General features: G+C 54.1%; 4 protein-coding genes across 4 annotated transcripts; 3 read left to right on the top strand and 1 right to left on the bottom strand.

The window, feature by feature from the left end:
- The first annotated feature begins 225 nt into the window (after positions 1–225).
- BO95DRAFT_438652 (uncharacterized protein) lies at positions 226–2,060 on the top strand. Its single transcript, XM_025585564.1, has one exon. It carries the CDS (start codon positions 690–692, stop codon positions 1,686–1,688), a length of 999 nt encoding a protein of 332 aa, XP_025446809.1. The 5' UTR covers positions 226–689; the 3' UTR covers positions 1,689–2,060.
- Positions 2,061–2,246: 186 nt separating this feature from the next.
- Positions 2,247–3,927, top strand: BO95DRAFT_438651 (uncharacterized protein). Its single transcript, XM_025585563.1, has one exon. It carries the CDS (start codon positions 2,275–2,277, stop codon positions 3,496–3,498), a length of 1,224 nt encoding a protein of 407 aa, XP_025446808.1. The 5' UTR covers positions 2,247–2,274; the 3' UTR covers positions 3,499–3,927.
- A 5,795-nt stretch (positions 3,928–9,722) lies between these two features.
- On the bottom strand, positions 9,723–12,528 carry BO95DRAFT_352419 (uncharacterized protein; the record flags this gene model as incomplete). The annotated part of the gene is made up of 2 exons (XM_025582131.1): positions 9,723–11,852; positions 11,950–12,528. The coding sequence occupies 2 exons, from the start codon at positions 12,526–12,528 to the stop codon at positions 9,723–9,725; spliced, it is 2,709 nt and encodes a 902-aa protein (XP_025446807.1).
- Positions 12,529–16,474: 3,946 nt separating this feature from the next.
- BO95DRAFT_352895 (aminotransferase-like domain-containing protein) lies at positions 16,475–17,954 on the top strand (the record flags this gene model as incomplete). The annotated part of the gene is made up of 3 exons (XM_025582153.1): positions 16,475–16,942; positions 17,047–17,432; positions 17,501–17,954. 3 exons carry the CDS (start codon positions 16,475–16,477, stop codon positions 17,952–17,954), a joined length of 1,308 nt encoding a protein of 435 aa, XP_025446806.1.
- Positions 17,955–18,215: the final 261 nt, after the last annotated feature.

The raw sequence follows: 18,215 nt of genomic DNA, 5'->3' as shown, positions 1-18,215 counted from the left end.
ATACTGACTCATTCTGTTCCTTGCTTGGATACTTATTTCACCTCTCTCTCTCTGTGTCTCTCTCTTGTTTATCTTTCCTCCCCTTCTTCCTCTGGTTCATCCTCCCTCTTTCTCCCCGTTCTTCAGCTCGTTGGCTACGACTGTTCGTTGAGGGATCCTGTGTTGGTATTCTGGTACAGATCCATCGTGTCTTTGAAGGCTTACACTCACAATCTTGATTCGTTCGTTGAAATCAAGCTTACAGACAAGACCTCAATCTGTCTCTCAAGACGTATCACAAGAACCCAAAACACACAACCAAGACCTCTATCACTCTGTCTCAAAAGAAATCATATCACAGGAAAACAAGTAAGCCGACACCCCTCACTGGCTTGATCTTCTCAGTTCAACAGTTCAAAAGTTCAACACCATAACTAAACTCACCAAGCAGGATGACTACACCCCAGCAGCCAGCCCAGCTTCCTCAGGGCAATCCACCCCCCCGTCACTCTTCACTCCGTCCCCGACCTCTCGCTTCTCGGCGCGATGCGAGCCAGCAGACCAGCCCTGACCATACACCGTAAGTGAGCCATTGAATTCTTTGGTAACTGCACTCTCTCTGATACGTGACGCGCTCCAGTGCCCCGAAGAGAGCCCGTCCCAACACTCCGGCCAACGCGAGCGGTGCAGCATCCAGCAGCCGCGCGCACATGAGCGGGCAGCGTGTTGCTAATACTGGGGCTGGTGCTACTAGCCAGGCGGGCGGCGGTAGACAGCAGGCTGGTGTTAATCCGGCCGGTTTTAACCAGGCGAGTGCCAACCAGGCCAGTACCAACCAGGCGAATGGCAATCATGCGAATGCCAGCCGGGCGACTGTCAACCCAGCGAGTGCCGCACAGGCGAATGCTAACCACGCGAATGGCAACCACGCGAATGCTAGCCACACGAATGCCCACCAGGCGAATGGCAACCCAGCGGGTGCCGCCCAGCCAGGTATCAACCAGGCCGGTGGATTTGGAGCCAACCAAGGGCATCCTTTCCCCCCAAGTTTCTGCCATTTGTTCCCGTCTTGGGCCGAGCAATACAACCGTTGCAACATCGCGATCTTCCACGTTGGCTCGCCCCCTTTAATCTTCCACGTGGACGTCGACACCCTCCTCGTCCGCAGTCCCAACTTCCATAGATTCTGCATGGTCGAGTGCGCTGAGCGCGGCGAGCAGCACAAGCCCCCCATTATCCGTCTCCCCGACCTCTGCCCCACCACCTTCACTGCCTTCCTCAAATGGATGGGCAACGGCGATCCTTTCGGCGGTCACTCCCTGCCCAATCTCACGCCCTTCTTCAGCATCTGGCGCTTTTCGGAGAGGTTCCAGTGCTTCCTGCTGCAGTCTGACCTGTTGGCGTACTTGCAGCGCTGGCTGGGGAGCCACCGCGGCCTCTTCGGGGTCCCCGTCATCAGGCTCGTCTACACCATGTTTGACCGGGATTCGCACATGCGCAAGATGGTGGTCGAGGTCAATGCGTGGCGCTCGGGGCTGGCGGACTTCCAGAGCACCAAGGCTGACGTCCCGCGCGAGTACATCGAGGATCTGGCCGAGGCGCTCTTGGCCGTCCGCAGAACTGATCCGCTCACTGGACTGCCCGGGGACTTCGTTGCGCGCTACATGCCGATGAAGGAGGAGAAAGTGCCGGATTCGGATTTGGAGTAGGGTGTTCAAGTTACGCGTCCGCTGGGTTCCTCTGCCGTCGTCGTTGTTGCTGTTGCTGATGAGGCTGGTGGTGGGTTCGGTTTGCTTGCTTCGAGATGGAACTCTTCGCGGCGGTAAGCTTGAGTGGGTAGCTTATGCGTTTCACCTCAGTCCCTCAGATTGTTTTCTACACTGCCGTTGTGTGATTTCGTGAAATTGCCTTGTTATTCGGGATATGGATGAAAACTGGAATGCCTCTCCAAATATCTTAAAATTTGTGTTGACTCGGGAAATTGACTTTTCTGTACTCAACTTGTGATATTATGAATCTAAGTTGAACTGATACCGGCCTTAGTACTGCCTGCCTAGTTAAATGTAGAGCAGATACATGTCATGGAGATGGATAAGGAGTATAGGTAGGTACGGGCTATTCACTTACACTTCCCAAAGGGGAAGTTGCACTGCCCCTGACAGCTGACTCAGGGTCTGCATCCACTAGCCCGAATAGGCCAAGTGCCTATGTCTGATAAGAAGATCAAGCCGATTGATAACTTTCTCCTCCTCCTCTTCTGCAACCCCCTTGACCCCAACCACAACCACTAAGAAAATGGAGGAAACGCATCGACACGGTGCCTCGGTGCCCCTCACTCATCACCCTCCCTACTCCCACATCTCTCACGATACCTCAATCGCCTACAATGCCGCCACGACCACCGCCCTGGAGCCATCCGCGCCGCACCGCCGCATCAGCATCGGCAGCGACGAGGAAAGCCAGCCGCCCCCGCGCTACACGCTGGAGAACGACCCGTTCCAATTGGCCTCCAAACTGAAAACCCCGGAGGAGATCGATCAGATCCAACCGCAAGCCAACATGGCCCGCAAGCGCGATTCCGTCCAGCAGCGGACCTCCTGCCTCCCCTCGGCCAGCCTTGGTGGCGGCGGCGGCGTCCAGCGCGCGCTGGCCTCCCGCCAACTGCAGGGGTTCTACCAGACGCAGAACGAGAACATCGAGCGCATGCTCAAGCCGGTGGAGGAGCACGTGCGGGACGCGCGCGAGACGAACAGCAGCAACCAGCTGAAATACAAGATCGCGGTGTACGGCAGCTTCGCGGCGAACGTGATCCTGTGCGTGCTGCAGCTGTACGGGGCGATCTCGTCGGCGTCGCTCTCGCTGTTCACGACGATGGCGGACGCGATCTTCGACCCGATGTCCAATCTGACCCTGCTGCTGTCGAACAAGGCCGTCAACCGCGTCGACGCCCGCAAGTTCCCCGCCGGCAAGGCCCGCATCGAGACCGCCGGCAACATCTGCTTCTGCTTCCTCATGTCGGCCGTCTCCTTCATCCTCATCGCCTTCTCCGTGCGCGAGCTCGCCGAGGGCTCCGAGAGCGAGACCGGCTCTTTCCACCTGCCGTCCGTCGTCGCCGTCATCGTCGCCTTCTGCACCAAGTTCGCCCTCTTCCTGTACTGCTTCGCCCTCAAGGACCAGTACTCGCAGGTCCGCATCCTGTGGGAGGACCACCGCAACGACCTGTTCATCAACGGCTTCGGGATTCTGACTTCCGTCGGCGGCAGTAAGCTGCGCTGGTGGATCGATCCCGCCGGCGCGATCCTGCTGTCCGTGCTCGTGGCCGCGCTGTGGCTGCATACCGCCTACCATGAGTTCCAGCTCTTGATCGGCGTCACGGCTGATACCAAGATGCAGCAGCTGATCACTTATATCTGTGAGTTTCTCTGTCTTCCCCTATCTTGTTGGATCGGGAACTACATCCCCGTAGTCAGCATCTCTCTCTCTGGTGTCGGTTCTAACAAATCCCCGCCAAAGCAATGACCCACTCCCCCCTCATCACCGCCATCGACACCGTCCGCGCCTACACCTCCGGCCCCCGCTTGGTCGTCGAGGTCGACATCGTCATGGACCCTGACGACTCCCTGCGTGCCACCCACGACGTCGCCGAGGAGCTGCAGACCAAACTCGAGTCCCTGCCGGACGTGGAGCGCGCCTACGTCCACGTGGACTACGAGACCACGCACAAGCCGGAGCATTTCTTGAAGAAGGAGCTTTAGGCTTGGTACCGTTCCAGCGGTGATCGGAATTGAATATACGCGTTTGACGAAGCACGTCTCGTTGATAGGGTAGGAGGATCGGTGCATTGGTACGATGCTACACTAGGCGTCGCGGGTGGTATACTGTATATGTGGTGCCTATCACATCTTCCTCATAAAAATAGCTTAATATAGAATTTGATCTAAATCCAAACTCAACTTATTCATTCAGCAAGGAGCATCATCTATAGCCCAGGACAAATAATCGCCAAAAACACTCTGACACAAATTCCCAAAACATGAAAGCCACTTTTGAGTAAGGCACAGCCCAGAAAACTCCCATCATACATACACAATTGTCGTTCATGATCATGTCTCATCATCATCATTGTCATAAAAGCCAAGCCAACCCACCAACCAGATCAGCTCCTCCGTGCGGTGCCCCGCGTGGAGATGGGCAACAAACTCCCCGCAAAGTCCGTATCGAGACTCTTCCGTATCGACCGGTTCCCACTCAGGATCTTCTCGAACTCGTACCCCGTCGGGCGGATGCCATCTTGTTCGTCTCTCATGAGTTTTCCTGGTACTGCAACAGCAGCACCCCCGCCACCGCGCAAACGACTCCTCTTACTCCCGTGTTGCAGCGCCATCCACCGCCGCGACCGTCGGATCCCCTCCTGACACGCGTCGCCGATATCATCCAGCAGGAGGGCCAGGATGATCAGCGGGATGGAGATGGCGAAGCCGATGCCGAAGGTATACTTGGCCACGTAGGAGAGATGCAGCTGGCCGGTGCTGTCGCTGCCGCCGCTGCCGCCGCCGCCGCCAGTGCCGGACGCTCCGCCGAATTCGGCCAGGTTGATGGTGAAGATGGAGGTGATGAAGGACAAGGGCAGGAAGACGATGGTGACGATGGTGAAGACCATCATGATCTTGCCCTGGCGGGTGGTGCCGGCGGCCTGGTCGCGGGCGAAGCGGGCCTCGAAGGCGTTGGCGTGTTTCTGCTTGAGGTCGAGCAGGTCCGTGATGGAGGAGTAGATGCGCTCGGCCTGTTTGTCCATGCGGTCGATGTCCTTCAGGTGCATGTCGATCGTGCGCTGCTGCTCCTTGAACCGCTTCTTGATCTCGGACTGCGACCGGTGCTGGCCCGTGTAGATCTCGCAGATCGCCTCCTGGAAGTCCAGCAGCACGTGCTGCTGGTGCTGCAGCACCGTGCGGATCATGTTGAGCTCGTCGCGGATGTCCTTGGCCTCGGAGAGGAGATCCGTCTCCTGGCCGATGTCTAGGAGGTTGTCCACGAACAGGGGCTGTTCGTCTTCTTCGTGCTCGTCTTCCGTCTCGGCTTCGCAGTACTCATCGCGTGCGGCATCGGTGGGGTTGTTACCGCGGCGCTCTCCAGCGGTAGCCGCGTCACGATCCTTGCTGGGCGGCGGCGGCGGCCGAGCAAACCGGCTGAGCTTGCGGTGGTTCTTGAGCCAGTCGGACGCCTGTGCGGAGTCCCGGTTGAACTGGTTGAAGAGGACCGTCTCGCGGTCTGTGGCAACACCGATTGACGCCTCGAACATGTCCAAAAACTGGTACTCTTCGTCGCCCATGCGATGCCGGTCAAACACCCCCGAGCAGCGGGTGGTGATGATGATGGCCAGATCGTAGACGGACTTGACGGGCTCCCTGGTCTTGGAGTTGATATCTTCGATGATCCCGTCGAGGACGTTGAGCGGGTCGTTCTTGGGCTGCTCCCACCGCTCGGGGAAGCTAGTCACGATTAACCCGGTTCCAAGGATCCACATCCAAAGTTGATCGACCATGAAGATCTTGGGTTCCGACAGGAACCGCTCGCGGCCCTGGCCTTTGGTCTGGTACCGGTAGACGACCTGGTCTTGGTCTCGTGTCAGTGTGTCGATGTTGGGGTAGAAGAACTGATCCAACGTGCGTCGGATGTGAAGCGACGTGGTCGACGATGCTAAATGCGCGCTGATCAAGAGCTCATCCCGCGTAGGTGTCCGGGTGAGGCTGGGCCGCGCGAGACACCGCGTCTCAGCTCGCTGGATGGCATCTTGCATCTTCTGACGTCTCTCGGTCGTTTCGAAATGGAGATACGGCATGAACATGCACACATTGCACGCGTTGGAGCGTGCTGAGTCTTTGCACAGAGAAAGAACAGGCCGATTCTTATCGTTCCGATCGATACCGTGGTTGTGTTTAGACTCATGCTTATACTGTGCTCCCCCAGCCTTGCCACGCTTGGTCGCACCCTTCCCCTTCTTCGCCAGGTTGTCAGAAATTGAGTCGGTAGGTTCAGTCTTGCTTCCGTGCTCTCTCAATTTACGGCCTCTAGGCATGTTACCTTCTTTCGGAGTGCTCGGGGCCTCATGAGACTGGCCGTTGATGAGAATCTGAGGGAGCAGTTCAACCGTCTTCTCCTCGGAACTGTCGTCCTCCTGAAACCGTGGCGCACGAGGAGTGCTCTGGCACAGAGGACGCATAAAGTGCGAGTGTATCCGTTGTCCTCGATGTTGGTAGCGGAAGGATTTCTCCAGCCCCTTGAAGCTCTCCACATCGTGCGCCCCTTCTTCGATGAATGACTTGGTAAGAAGAGCCTCGACCCATGTCAAATTATTCGCCGGAAGATGAATCCAACGAAAGTCAGTCGCCCGACTATCCGCCGGTAGGGTGCTAAATGCCTGTTTGCGTGGGTTCTCGGGATCGCGACCGTAGAGAAGATTGAAGACCGACGTCTTCTTGACCCGATTTTCGTTGTGGAAGTTACCAAAATCGACCACGGTAGCCTCGAATGCTTCACATGCGCCTTTCGCCTCCGCAGACAGAGCCTCGACGGTGTTGAACGGGGCAAGGAGAGATACTATGTCTCTCCGCTTGAATTGGGCTGCCCGCAGGAATGGTGTGCTGCCGAAGTTGTCCCGAATTCTCTGCTTTAATCCCTTCTGCTCCAGCAGACACTCTACTACCTCGCGGTGACCAGCTTGTGCAGCCAGGTGCAAAGGCGTCACCCCGTTGAGCAGTTGGCTATTGATGTTGGCTCCAGCGCGTAGAAGGATACGCACAATCAGCTCAGAGCCTCTGTCGCAGGCATTATGCAGCGGGGTCCAGCCACCGTCACTTCGCGCGTTCACGTCCGCGTCGTATGCCAGCAAGAGCTGGACAATGTCATCACGACCATGAGCGACCGCAATATGGAGCGCGGTCTTGTTCCGACACTCGACAGCATTTACGTCTGCGACCGGCCCATGCGGTCGGGTCAGAAGCAGCTGCGCGAAGCGTAGTTTCCCCGTGGCGCACGCCCAATGCAGAGGCGTGCGGCCGAGTTCATCCTGGCCAGCCAGGCCGTCGAGTGTACAGGTTGTGCTGAGGAGGAGCTCAATGACATCCTCTCCCCAGTCGCACTGCTTGTCCGCCGCCAGATTATGCAGAACGTTCCTTTTCTTATGATCCCGAGCGTTGACATCAGCGCCGCGGGCAATTAGCAGCTGCAGAACATGCCAATGGTTCTTCCAGGCGGCCGTCATCAGTACGGTCCGGCCCTTTTTGTCTGGGGTTTCCGTCGATGCGCCATGATCGAGGAGGAGCTGCACGATGCGAACGTGATTCCGCTCCACGGCGCGCAATAGCGGTGAGGGCCGATTACTGGCAACGTCCGTCTTTGCACCGATCTGAAGGAGGTATTCGGTCGCAGCGATGGACCCGCGCTCGCAGCTGCGCATGAGCCCGATGCGCAGAAAGGTATCGTTGAGTTGTCCATTGTCGCGAGCCAATTCAACGATGGCCTGCAGGGTGGCGAACTGGTCGCTCTCGACCGCTCTCAGCAAGCGGGGCTCCAAACGGTCATGGCTGTCACTTGCAATACTCGATCGTGACCTAGACATGGTTTTTGTCTGTGCCGAACGCTGATTCAGGAACGGAGACTTCGGTCCCAAGGATTGACGGTGGACCACCACATATTCCTGGGGATTTTAGGTTTCAAGGAAAACTTGGGGCCGACAAGAAAAATAAGAGCTGAAGGGCAGAGCCGCGCCAGTCAGCCGGGACAAAATAGTGTCGACTGATGGGTGCGCCACGCCAAACGGTCACTGGCCAGAAGCATAAGCAATACGAAATTAGCTGCATGTCGGGAGTCTGCTCGCAGTATTCCCCACTGCGGCTGGGGATTGGTCTACTACTCAGCAGAATTCAGGGTTCACGTCCAGCCCCCCCGGCTAGTGCATGTAGACTAAGTTAGTCACTGCGAAATCTCTCGGTTGGCAACTGGTCGTTCGAGCAAATGATAGTGAGTTCGAGACAGGATGACCAGAGGTTTAAGGAGGACCGAGTCCAAGGCTATGATTTTTCCTTCCGGCTCGCAGGCACTGTTCTTTGAGCATCCAGCGTGTGAGTATCGTCTTGATTGACATGGCGTTATTCATCGACGCGGGCAGCTATCGGTAGGACTGGAAAGCTCAATTGAAATTTTGAAGTTCAAATTCAAATTCAATCAAAGCCGACCGACATACTGAGTAGATCATATAAGCTGAGTTAGTCGTGGGTACGTTGAATGAAGGAAGTATGAATCGGGTACCTGAAGGTTATTTAGCGGGACAGGACTCCGGCCAGCTAATTAGTTAGTGCGCACTGTCTGCTGAACAAGCGATTACAACCATGTCAATGCAGCTCTCCCACAAAGGCCTGAATACTTGTAAGTCTCTCGCGATTCAAGCTTGCGACTCTTGCAGCGGTACCGCAGAGCTAGACTGCTAGGCAGGCAAAGTTGGTGGAGGTTTGTGCATCACCCCATCTGTGCCTGTCCCGGTCTAGACAATGTCACGTTGCTGGCCATTGTGGACCAACTTGGCTTGTCCATGCGGCGGTAGTTCTTTTATGGGAACAATTGTAAGGGCTTGGCAGGGTGATGCTTAGGCGTGGGTAGTTGATGACGATGAATCCAGCACACGCTGCCGAGATGACCGATGCTAACAGTAAGTTGACCAAGTTGTTCTGCGTGGTAAGTGGTGTGGTAGGATGATCGGATTATGAGAAATATATTCTTTGCGGAAATCTCCCCCTTCCCGTCCCGGCGCCAGTGTCCTCAAAATCCTCAACCGCCACCCCAACCTGATAGCAAAGCTTCAGTGAAAGACAATGATAGATAAACTACTATACTAATTGATTCTCCATGCTAATAGTGCAGTTACTGGCAGTAAAGGTTAGGGCCGGTGAATCCGTATTACCAGGATCGCCGTCAAAAGGCTAGCTAGCTACACACACAACAGATTACCCATGATCTGATCATCTTTTACCCCATGGAAGGGTGCATTACATTAAGACTAGTCCTTTTTTCAAGGACCTATTATCTCTATCAATGATGCGTCGGAAAAGTGTAAATCACATCAAATCAGGCTGTCTGACACGGCCAGTCACGGAGCAACGACATTCGCAGGAGTCCAACCCCCCTCCAAGGAGAACCGACAAAAGAAGTATAGAAGAGAGTGGAAGGTGAGTAGAAGAGATAAGTGGAAATGCTCAGGGAAAGTCGGATTGGACACAGTAAAGAAAGAGAGGAAGACAAGGAGGACGAGATTCCAAGAGGCAAGATTCATGATACCAATGCCATTGACCAACCGCATGCTGTGCTCCAATCCACACAAAAAGAATAAAGGAAATATTAAAACAATCTTCTGGTTCTTGACTGTCGCTACCCGACCCGAAAAAACTTCAGATAGATGCTCGTTTACGCCGTTCCAGCCTTTTGGTTCAAGATAACGTATCACGCCCAGTATGAGAGGTAAAAGAAAATGGACAGAATGACAATAGGAAAGGGAACTGAATATGACAGGATACAGGAGAGCTGAAGCGACCAGGGTTAGTAATGCAAGGAATTGAAGGGAAACGGTTGGAACACCGAGGGGGGGAGAGTGTCCCTAAAGGGACCTTTTCAAGCTGCAGTCTTCTCTCCAACATTATACACATCTAAAAAGAGAACCTTGAATTCTTCTATCGCGTTCTTTTGCCCAAGGCTTATTTCTTCTTCTGCTGATTCGGGACCTGCTTCAGAATGTCGTCGAAGCTCATGTTGGGGTTGAATCGACTGACGGGTCGAGCCGGGGGATCCAGCGGGGCGACACCCGCAGGGAGTGGCAATGCCTCTAGACCCGGATAGATTGAAGTGCGGTGCTCTGCTCTCCGGTTCAAGACTGGGGAGTTGAGCCGAGGGATTGCAGGTGGAGGAGGACCAAGACTGCCGGGGGTCATGAGGGGAGTTGGCTGCCCGCCCGAGAGCTGTTGTTGCTCAGACGATGAGCCTGCCGATGATTGCTGGGCTTGGTACGGTGAAGACAACGAGGACTCGTTGTCGTATGGGTCCTCGATCGTCGGAGGCGCTAGAATAGCATCCTTCTCCGCCCATTGCTCCGCCACCTGCCAGCAGTGACTGCGGCGGTAAATGCCTTCCACACCGTTGATAACCACATCGGAGGGCAGGCTAACCACACCAGCGCCATTGGCCACGCCAAACCAACTGCGTGCAGTCTTACCGTCGTTCTGTATCCAGGGTGCACCACCGCGGGGCGCAATGCAAAGGAAGTACTCGACAGCATCCGTGTATCGGACATCTTGCACATCAACCACCACCAAAGGCAGGGATTGAATGACACAGTACAAGAAAATCCACTGACCGCAACGCATGTCAATCATGTCATTAATGTTCTTGCCATGCGCCGAGCGGCGCTCAAATTGCATGAACGATTCGATGAAAGGAGTGGGCCGCAGACTCTCCCGGGTGTACGAGCCCATCAGAACGGCATTGATGTCAGCATCCTTCAATTTCTTCGCTCGCTTCTTGGCTTCCTTCTTTGCGTCCATTGGTTTCCGCTCGAGCGTCTGCAGCGAGGGGAACTGTGGAATATCGAACGGAATAGGAGGCTGGACTGGAGGAGTGCTTCGATCATACTCGCTCAGAACCTGTCGGAGAGCCCGTACCATTAATTCATCAGGGTCGGAGGTCTCTGATGTTTCCGCTGCCATGTCCACCGTGCGGGTGGTGAGGGCGGCCCGGTCGACCATCATATCGTAAAGGTTGGCGAAATCATTATAGAGATCCTTAACAACCTGACGATTGAGCCCACTCTCCTCGAACTGATTCTTCTTCGAGCGAGCTTTGGGAGGCCAGGATCCGTACTTCTGGCGATAGTACTGCATCGTGAAGCGTCGAAAATCCATGAACGCCATTTTCCAGTTCTTGAACCGCACCACCTTACTCTCGACCGACGTAGCCGAATTGGCAATACCAGAGAAGACGGAAGGGAAGTCGAAATCGTCCAGCTTACTGTACAATACCCGGAGACGGGTGTCTAGATCGATAAAACCTCGCTCTAAGCGTTTCTGGGTGACGGGATTGATAAGTCCGTACTTGGGACTTCTCAGTTGCTTCAGTTCGTCCAGCTTGCCAACCCCGTGCACGAACCCCTCGAGGTAGAGAGGGTAAAAACGCAACCGTTCACCCAGAACGATGGCTTCAATGGTTTTCTCGCGGCTCTTGCGCACATCTGCCAGTCGCAGTTCCTCACAGTAGTTGCCGAAGCTGGTCGTCGCAGTCTCGCCAAAATTGGAGCCATCGAAGTTGGTGAATTCAAATCGAGAGAGTAGCGTTGCAACGTCCATGAAGATGGAAAAGAGGGATGGAGATCGAGGCGTTGCAATCAAGGACTGTCCCAGCAGGAAAGCAAAAAGGTTACGGAACAAAAGAAGATTTTCTAAGTCCTCCCCGGTGAGTCGAGTATTCGGGTTGGAAACGTCGCTGTTCAGGGGGATGGGAAGGTAGAGATGAAGCTCCTGGAACTCTTCGGGACTCTCATCATCCATGTAGGCCAGCCGTTGGCTACCAGAGCTGTCATTGTCATTGTCGGCCAAGCGATCTTGAGGTGTCAAAGGCGGTGACGCGGGGCCGGCCACGGGGCTATTCAAAGACAGATTGCCTGTTTGTTGCTCAAGGGATATGGGACTGCGAAGCTCGTTTCCGCGAGCAAGGAAATGGAGGGAGGGAGATTCCGCAAAGACCGTCGAATGGACCTTGAACGAGGCCTGTCGGCCGGTGTTCTGGGGGAACAGATATACGTAGGTGTCGCCATTTTCGTTCCACAGCTCGGGGATCTAGCGTGTTTCCAACGTTGGTTTTAGTAAACGCTAACGAGCGGGCTAGCCATGCACGAGCGAGTCCCGCGTCCTGGGCCCATCGGTACACACATACCTGTTCTCCTCGAGACAGAGGTTCCAAATCATACAAGATCTTCTGCTCTAGGCCAGCAATCCAAGCACTGGGCATGGCTGAGGCGCTGGCGCGCGGATCAGCTGAGCTTGCACGAGCCCGCCCGGGCATCCAGCTACGCCGTTTAGAAGATGGGGTGCTCGGGCGCGAATCCGGACCGGCGCCTGGCACAAACAATCCCGCAGAGCTGGACGGTCGACTCCCACTACGCCCGCGACCGCTACTCTGGGGTCTGTCGGAGGAGCCGGGGGTGCTGGTGGCCAGATCCTGGTTGACGGACAGTAGGGATGGAGGCGGCGGCAAAGGTTCGTCCAAATCAAAACCATCGTGGGGACCGGGGGGGAGAGGCGGGCGGGTCTCGCCGTAGTCGCTTTGAGGATTAGAGGCTACACGAGCTGATCGGGAGGCGCTGCGAGGACGTGCATCCTGCGGTAACTGGTCGGGGGACGCTTTCGGGATACTCGGAGACGCAGGTGAGGAAGGTGCCGAACTATCCCTGGTCGAACCCAAGGAAAACAGCGACGATATGCGCTTGGCCGATTTTACCGGAGCGGACAGCATGTTCGGAGTCGCTGCGTAAAAGAAAAAAGAGAAGCAACCGTCAGCCCCGGAGAACGAGAGAAAAGGCGTAGCGATGGTCGAACGGGTGAGTGGGGAAGGGAAAAGACATGAATAGCGAGAATGGACAATGAGAATGAAGAGGGAGGGGAGTGAGGAAGTGTGAGAGTAAGATTTGGGGGGAACCAGAGGGTGCAAGTGGGTGACAGGAAACTTCTCCCCTCCACTGACGGAGGAGACCACGGGTTCGCGAAAGGCAGGCAGGGACCGGCGTACCTTAACCAGTTTAACCAGTGAAGTAAGAAAGAATGTAACCAACCATGCGCAAACTCTCCCAGGCGGTCCAGGGACAAGTTTAGTCAAGGAATTCGAGAGGGTTTGTCGAAGAAAGGGCAGGCAATTCGTGCGAACTGCTTCGACGTGCCCTGAGGAATGGATCGACAGGAGGGATCCAGTAGAGGAGGAATGGATGCAGCTTTCGATTTTGGGGGTGGGGAGGAAGTGGGAGGGAGAGGAGGAGAAGGAGATTGTCAAGAGGAAGGTTTGGTACGTGGTACAGAAGAAAAGAGAAAGAGAGGGAGGGGGTTAAAGGTTGTCAGTGGGTGAGAGTATATTAGGAAGATGAGAAGGAGAAGGAGGAGAGGATGAAGGCGGGGAGACGGAGGGTTGAGATAGATGATGAGGATGGATTATAGGGGATGTTGTATAGACGAACACATTCACGGACACACACACACACACAGTCTCTCTTTCACTCCTCTTCTGTAAGCTTTGGGGGAAGAAAGAGAAGAGGAAGAGATGATGTGGAAGAATATGGAGAGAGAGCGAGAGGGAAAAAATAATAATAATAATTGAGGGTCAAAGAGCGACAAGTGACAGAAACCAGGACGGTATTGCGAATACCTGATTTGGTAGTGGGGGAAGCTGCGCGATGGTCGTATTGATGCTTATAGTGGAGGTATCACGCAGGTAATAATGCACTGTCCTAGAGTATTTTTAACCTTTCCGGTGGAGCCGACGGTCGGCGAGGAATTCAATTCGCATCAAAACTGACAACAAGACTTTGGCACCCATGGATTGCACCGTCAGAGACTCTATAGACTTTTGTCGCAGGCGATCTAATCATATCATGAAGCAACAAGAAACAGATGCAGTCTTATATTGATTAGAAAGGACGTGAGGTTTGTCTGTCTGTTTGTCTGTCTGCCTGTCCTTCTGTCTGTCTATTCTTATTCAGAGTTATCCGCAGCCACAGTGATATACTTGTGCTCCGTACTTTGCATTGATCCTCCATCGATCCCATCATGGTTCGCCTGTTCGTGTTGGAGAAACGCAGTAAGAAAGAAAGAATGGAAGAAAGAAAAAAAAAATACAAAAAAGAAAACAGAAAAAAAAGTGATTGTTAAACCTTACCCTGCAGCTACATCTTGATGCCTCGTAAAAAGGTGCTGACGACGAGGATCTCATAATTTTCATTTTCTAATTCCGAAGAGTAACTAATGTTTTGTGAATTGCCCTTTCGGCCCCGGATATTCCCACCTCCTGCTTCTTCTTGACCTTCTTGAACTTCTAATGGGTTCCTTTTAGTGGAGACACTCCCCATTTAGTCTTCTCTTAGCATTTTGCCCTTTTGCCCTCTTGCCCTCTTGCTCTTTTCTCCTTTCCCCCCGTTCATAATTACCTACCTAATCTCCTTTCCACTCCTTGTACTATTTATTGTACAGTACTTGATCTCGGTTGGCCGGACCATCGGATATCGGAATCAGAGTAAGTGTAGTTGGCTAATTTGCACCAGCACCCAAGAAATTTCTGTCGTTCCTGATGGATCATCCTGTATCGAATCTGATTGCGCCATGCCTGTCTGCGGCAAAAGTGGACTGCGAGGGCTGCGATGAGGCAGTGTCAATCTGGTTCAGGAGGCTGATGGCCTCCCGCTGACTCCTCCTTGGCTAGTCAGGGGAGCCTCAAGAGAGCCTCAGGAGAGCGCCCTGAAGTAGATTTAACAAGAAAAAAAGAAAAAAGGATATCTTACATGGAAGACCTAACACTTGTCTCGGCAGGCGTGGTGGCAGATTTTCACGTATTGCGAAGTCGGATCGTTAATCCGTATAACTTACATAGTACTGTACATACAACAACAGTAGGCAGAAGAATTTCTGGTAAGTTAACGCTCCGCCAGGTGGTTGGGCTCACCATGCGATCTTGACTTCCATCTTTCCAAGGCATTATTCTCGATCTCCAGTCCCCTGAGAAATCAATGTCCAAGTTCTCTCCATCCCTGATCGCATGTCGGACATTCGGAATGATGCGCCAGCACCATTCAACCCCACTCACGACCTTCAGTGTCCTCTCGCAGTTACACCAGCCACCTTGCCTTTGCTTTTGAGGTTCTATTAACTAGTATATACTTGAAGCACTGGATAGGTTACCACAATACGAACCATGGCCCCTCCTTGCCCCCTGAGTATAATAACCACCATGTCCCATGGTGAAAAGGGGATGTCAAGACCTGGTAAACAAGGGGGTAGCAGGATAACTACTACATAGGATGTAGATAAAAGCCCGTAAGGAGGATTGCACTGCATATTTACGCCTGCTGTGGGCACGTCATGCCTAAATTCCAGCGGAGAGACCAACTCTATCTTCTCCGGCCGGCCAGTGACTTGATTGAGCCCGGCCATAGAACGGGGTTTCCTTTTCGGATGATGGAGGAGAGGAAGGGCTCCAAAGAGGTCGTTGGTACGGAGTACAAAGTAAGTTAATGGCTCACTATGGCATCCTTGCCAATGGATGAATTGAACATCTGGTAATGCGTCCGCCATCCATTCCCATTGGGTGCTGCATAGGCATAAACCCCGAAAAACTAAAGCGTGTGTTTTTTTCCAGGGCAGACCGGGCAAGGTGCAGTGCCCCCCGCTGGCGGCGGCGGCGGACTAAGAATAGATCGGAATCACGCATGGATTAGATTTGGAGACTAACTTAGGTAGACTACGTACGTACTGTACCAGGCACGGTACCAAGTACCGAAGGTGTGTATGCGCTAGTAAGGGTTCTCTTCCTTCTTCGTCCGATTTGGTCAACTATACCATACTTGCGCTGGAACGATTTCTATCATTCACTCAGTTACCTAGACACATTGCACGATCAGTTGGAGACCTCAAGGTATATGACTACACATGACTTAAACCATGAGTACGTAGTATGCTACGCGCGGCTGGTCTTTTGAGCGTTGATCGCTTGTTGTGGGGCCTTACACCAAGAACCACGAACCAACAATACGTACCAGCGATCAATAGCAAAGAAATCTCGACTCGGGCGCGGGATTACTTAATCAGCTCGAGAGGCAGTCGGTCTCCACGGATTCACAGAGTACTGTCGGTACGGAGTACCCTGTTATCCAGCTACTGGCAGTCATCGGGATTTCAGGTACTGTATGTACAACGCAAATTTGCAGTCCTGCTATCGGCCCTGCAATGGCTTGAACTTAAGTTAGTCTGTCCTTCCGTCCATCTCCGTCCATCTCCGATGCCCCTCTAACGGAGCTGCCACTGCCAGGGCGAGGGGGTTGGTAAGCTTGGCAACCCGACCCCTCTCTGGAGGAGGGGCAAGCCTGTCAAACTGTCAACCTGACTCGAACTTTCTCATCATCATGAGCAGCGAATTTTCATGACGGTGGTTGGGTAGCGGAGTTTCAACCTCCAACAATGACAACATCACCAGGAATGGCGACATACGCAAGACGGATTACTGGTCCCATGGGACGAGCTTACAAGGCCGCCCCATTGTTCCTCCACGCTTTATCGGGCCAAGTGCGGGCGGTGGGGACCAGACCTGGTGACGACCACCCTCCATGGACCCCTCCTCTCAAAAATCTTTCGTCTGTCTACAGCAAGTATCAACGTCTAAGCCTTTGTGAAACACGAATTTTGACGACATTTCATCGACATCCATGGTTGTCATCAATCTTTCTCGCGGCTGGCCCAACCCTGCCTTGCTGCCCGCCGCCGCCTTGGCCTCGGCCTCCGCCACGGTCCTCGCCTCCCCGAGCATCTGGCAACCAGCCTTGCAATACGGCCCTGATGAAGGCTTTCAGCCGTTGCGTGAGCATCTCGCTCGCTGGCTTACAGAGTTCTACCAGCCACGCAGTTCCATCTTACCGGATCGCATTTGTATCACTGGCGGGGCTAGCCAGAACCTTGCCTGTATTCTTCAGGTCTTTTCCGATCCGGTCTACACACGCAACATCTGGGTGGTCGCCCCTACATATCACCTTGCAGGTCGCATCTTTGATGATGCTGGATTCGCCGGCCGCCTGAGGGCGGTGCCTCTGGATGCGGCGGGTCTGGATCTGGCCTATCTGCGAGAGGAGTTAATATCAGTTGAATTCAAGGCCTCCCGTGAGCTGAACCTGACACCGGTACGCTAGAACCTTCTTTTCCACTGCCCTTTCAATATCATCTGCGTCTGCTCCGCGGAGTGGGCGGTAGTGACCATAAACTAACTGACACTAACTTAACAAAGGAATACAAACCAAATCGACCATGGAGAAAGATCTACAAGCATGTCATCTACGCCACGCCTACCTTCTCAAATCCCTCCACTCTCACTATGTCGCTATCGGACCGCGAACGATTGGTCCGTTTGGCGCGTGAGTTCGACGCCTTGATTATAACCGACGATGTTTACGACTTTTTACAATGGCCCGCAGAACCAGCTGCACAGGAGGGACAGCCAGAACACGCTCAATTGCCCCGGCTTGTGGACATAGACGGATACTTGGATGGCGGACCATCTGATGAGTGGGGTAATGTAATCAGTAACGGTAGTTTCAGTAAGCTGATTGGAGCGGGTATGCGGACTGGATGGGCGGAGGGAACGGAGAAAACGGCCTACGGTTTATCGCAGACGTAGGTGACCGGTGACCGTTCTAGTCTCAAAGCCCGCTTCGTACAAGCTGACATTGAGGTTGCCATAGGGGGTCGAGCCGATCAGGGGGAGCGCCCTCCCAGTTTTCCGCCTCCATGGTCGCGCAACTGTTTCCCACGCGAGTTCTCCAAAAACATATCAAGGACGTGCTGCAGCCAACATATGCAGCTCGATATAAACGAATGATGGCTGCTATCAATGAACACCTAGTACCTCTGGGCGTCACGCCGGTGACTCCTAGAGGGACCGCAGGGGGGTACTTCATCTGGCTTCAGCTGCCTACTTCCCTTCGAGCAACCGAGCTGGCTTCGCTCGCACTTCGGGAGCACGGCGTCGAAGTGGCGGCAGGGAACATGTTTCGCGTGCAGGGCGATCCTGCGACGGAGAAAAACGATTTCGATAGTGGGATGCGTCTCTGTATTGCGTGGGAGGATGAGGATCAGCTCGAAGAAGGTGTGCGCCGACTCGGGTGCGCCATCCGCCAGGCCTTGCAGAAACGTTGAGGACGATCTCGGTGCATCAGCTGCCCAAGTAGAGGGGCGACTCTCTCGGACTGAGCCATATCGAGCATTTTAAATCGCGCAGGTGCGGGCGTGACCAACACGAAGTCAAGGTCGGCTTTCAAAATTAGGTTGCTATAGAACGTAGTAAATGGCGCCTGGTGGTCGTTCACGGGGACTGAATGGTGATTAAGCGTGAAGCCGACGCGGGGAAGGGGCAGCTGACATGCTGCATATATACAGTAGTTCGTGGCCGGGCCGACA

Source organism: Aspergillus brunneoviolaceus (genome assembly GCF_003184695.1).
Source record: "Aspergillus brunneoviolaceus CBS 621.78 unplaced genomic scaffold BO95scaffold_5, whole genome shotgun sequence".
Taxonomy (NCBI): Eukaryota; Fungi; Ascomycota; class Eurotiomycetes; order Eurotiales; family Aspergillaceae; genus Aspergillus; species Aspergillus brunneoviolaceus.
The sequence above is the reverse complement of the archived record's forward strand: the minus strand, read 5'-3'. Positions and strand labels throughout refer to the sequence as shown.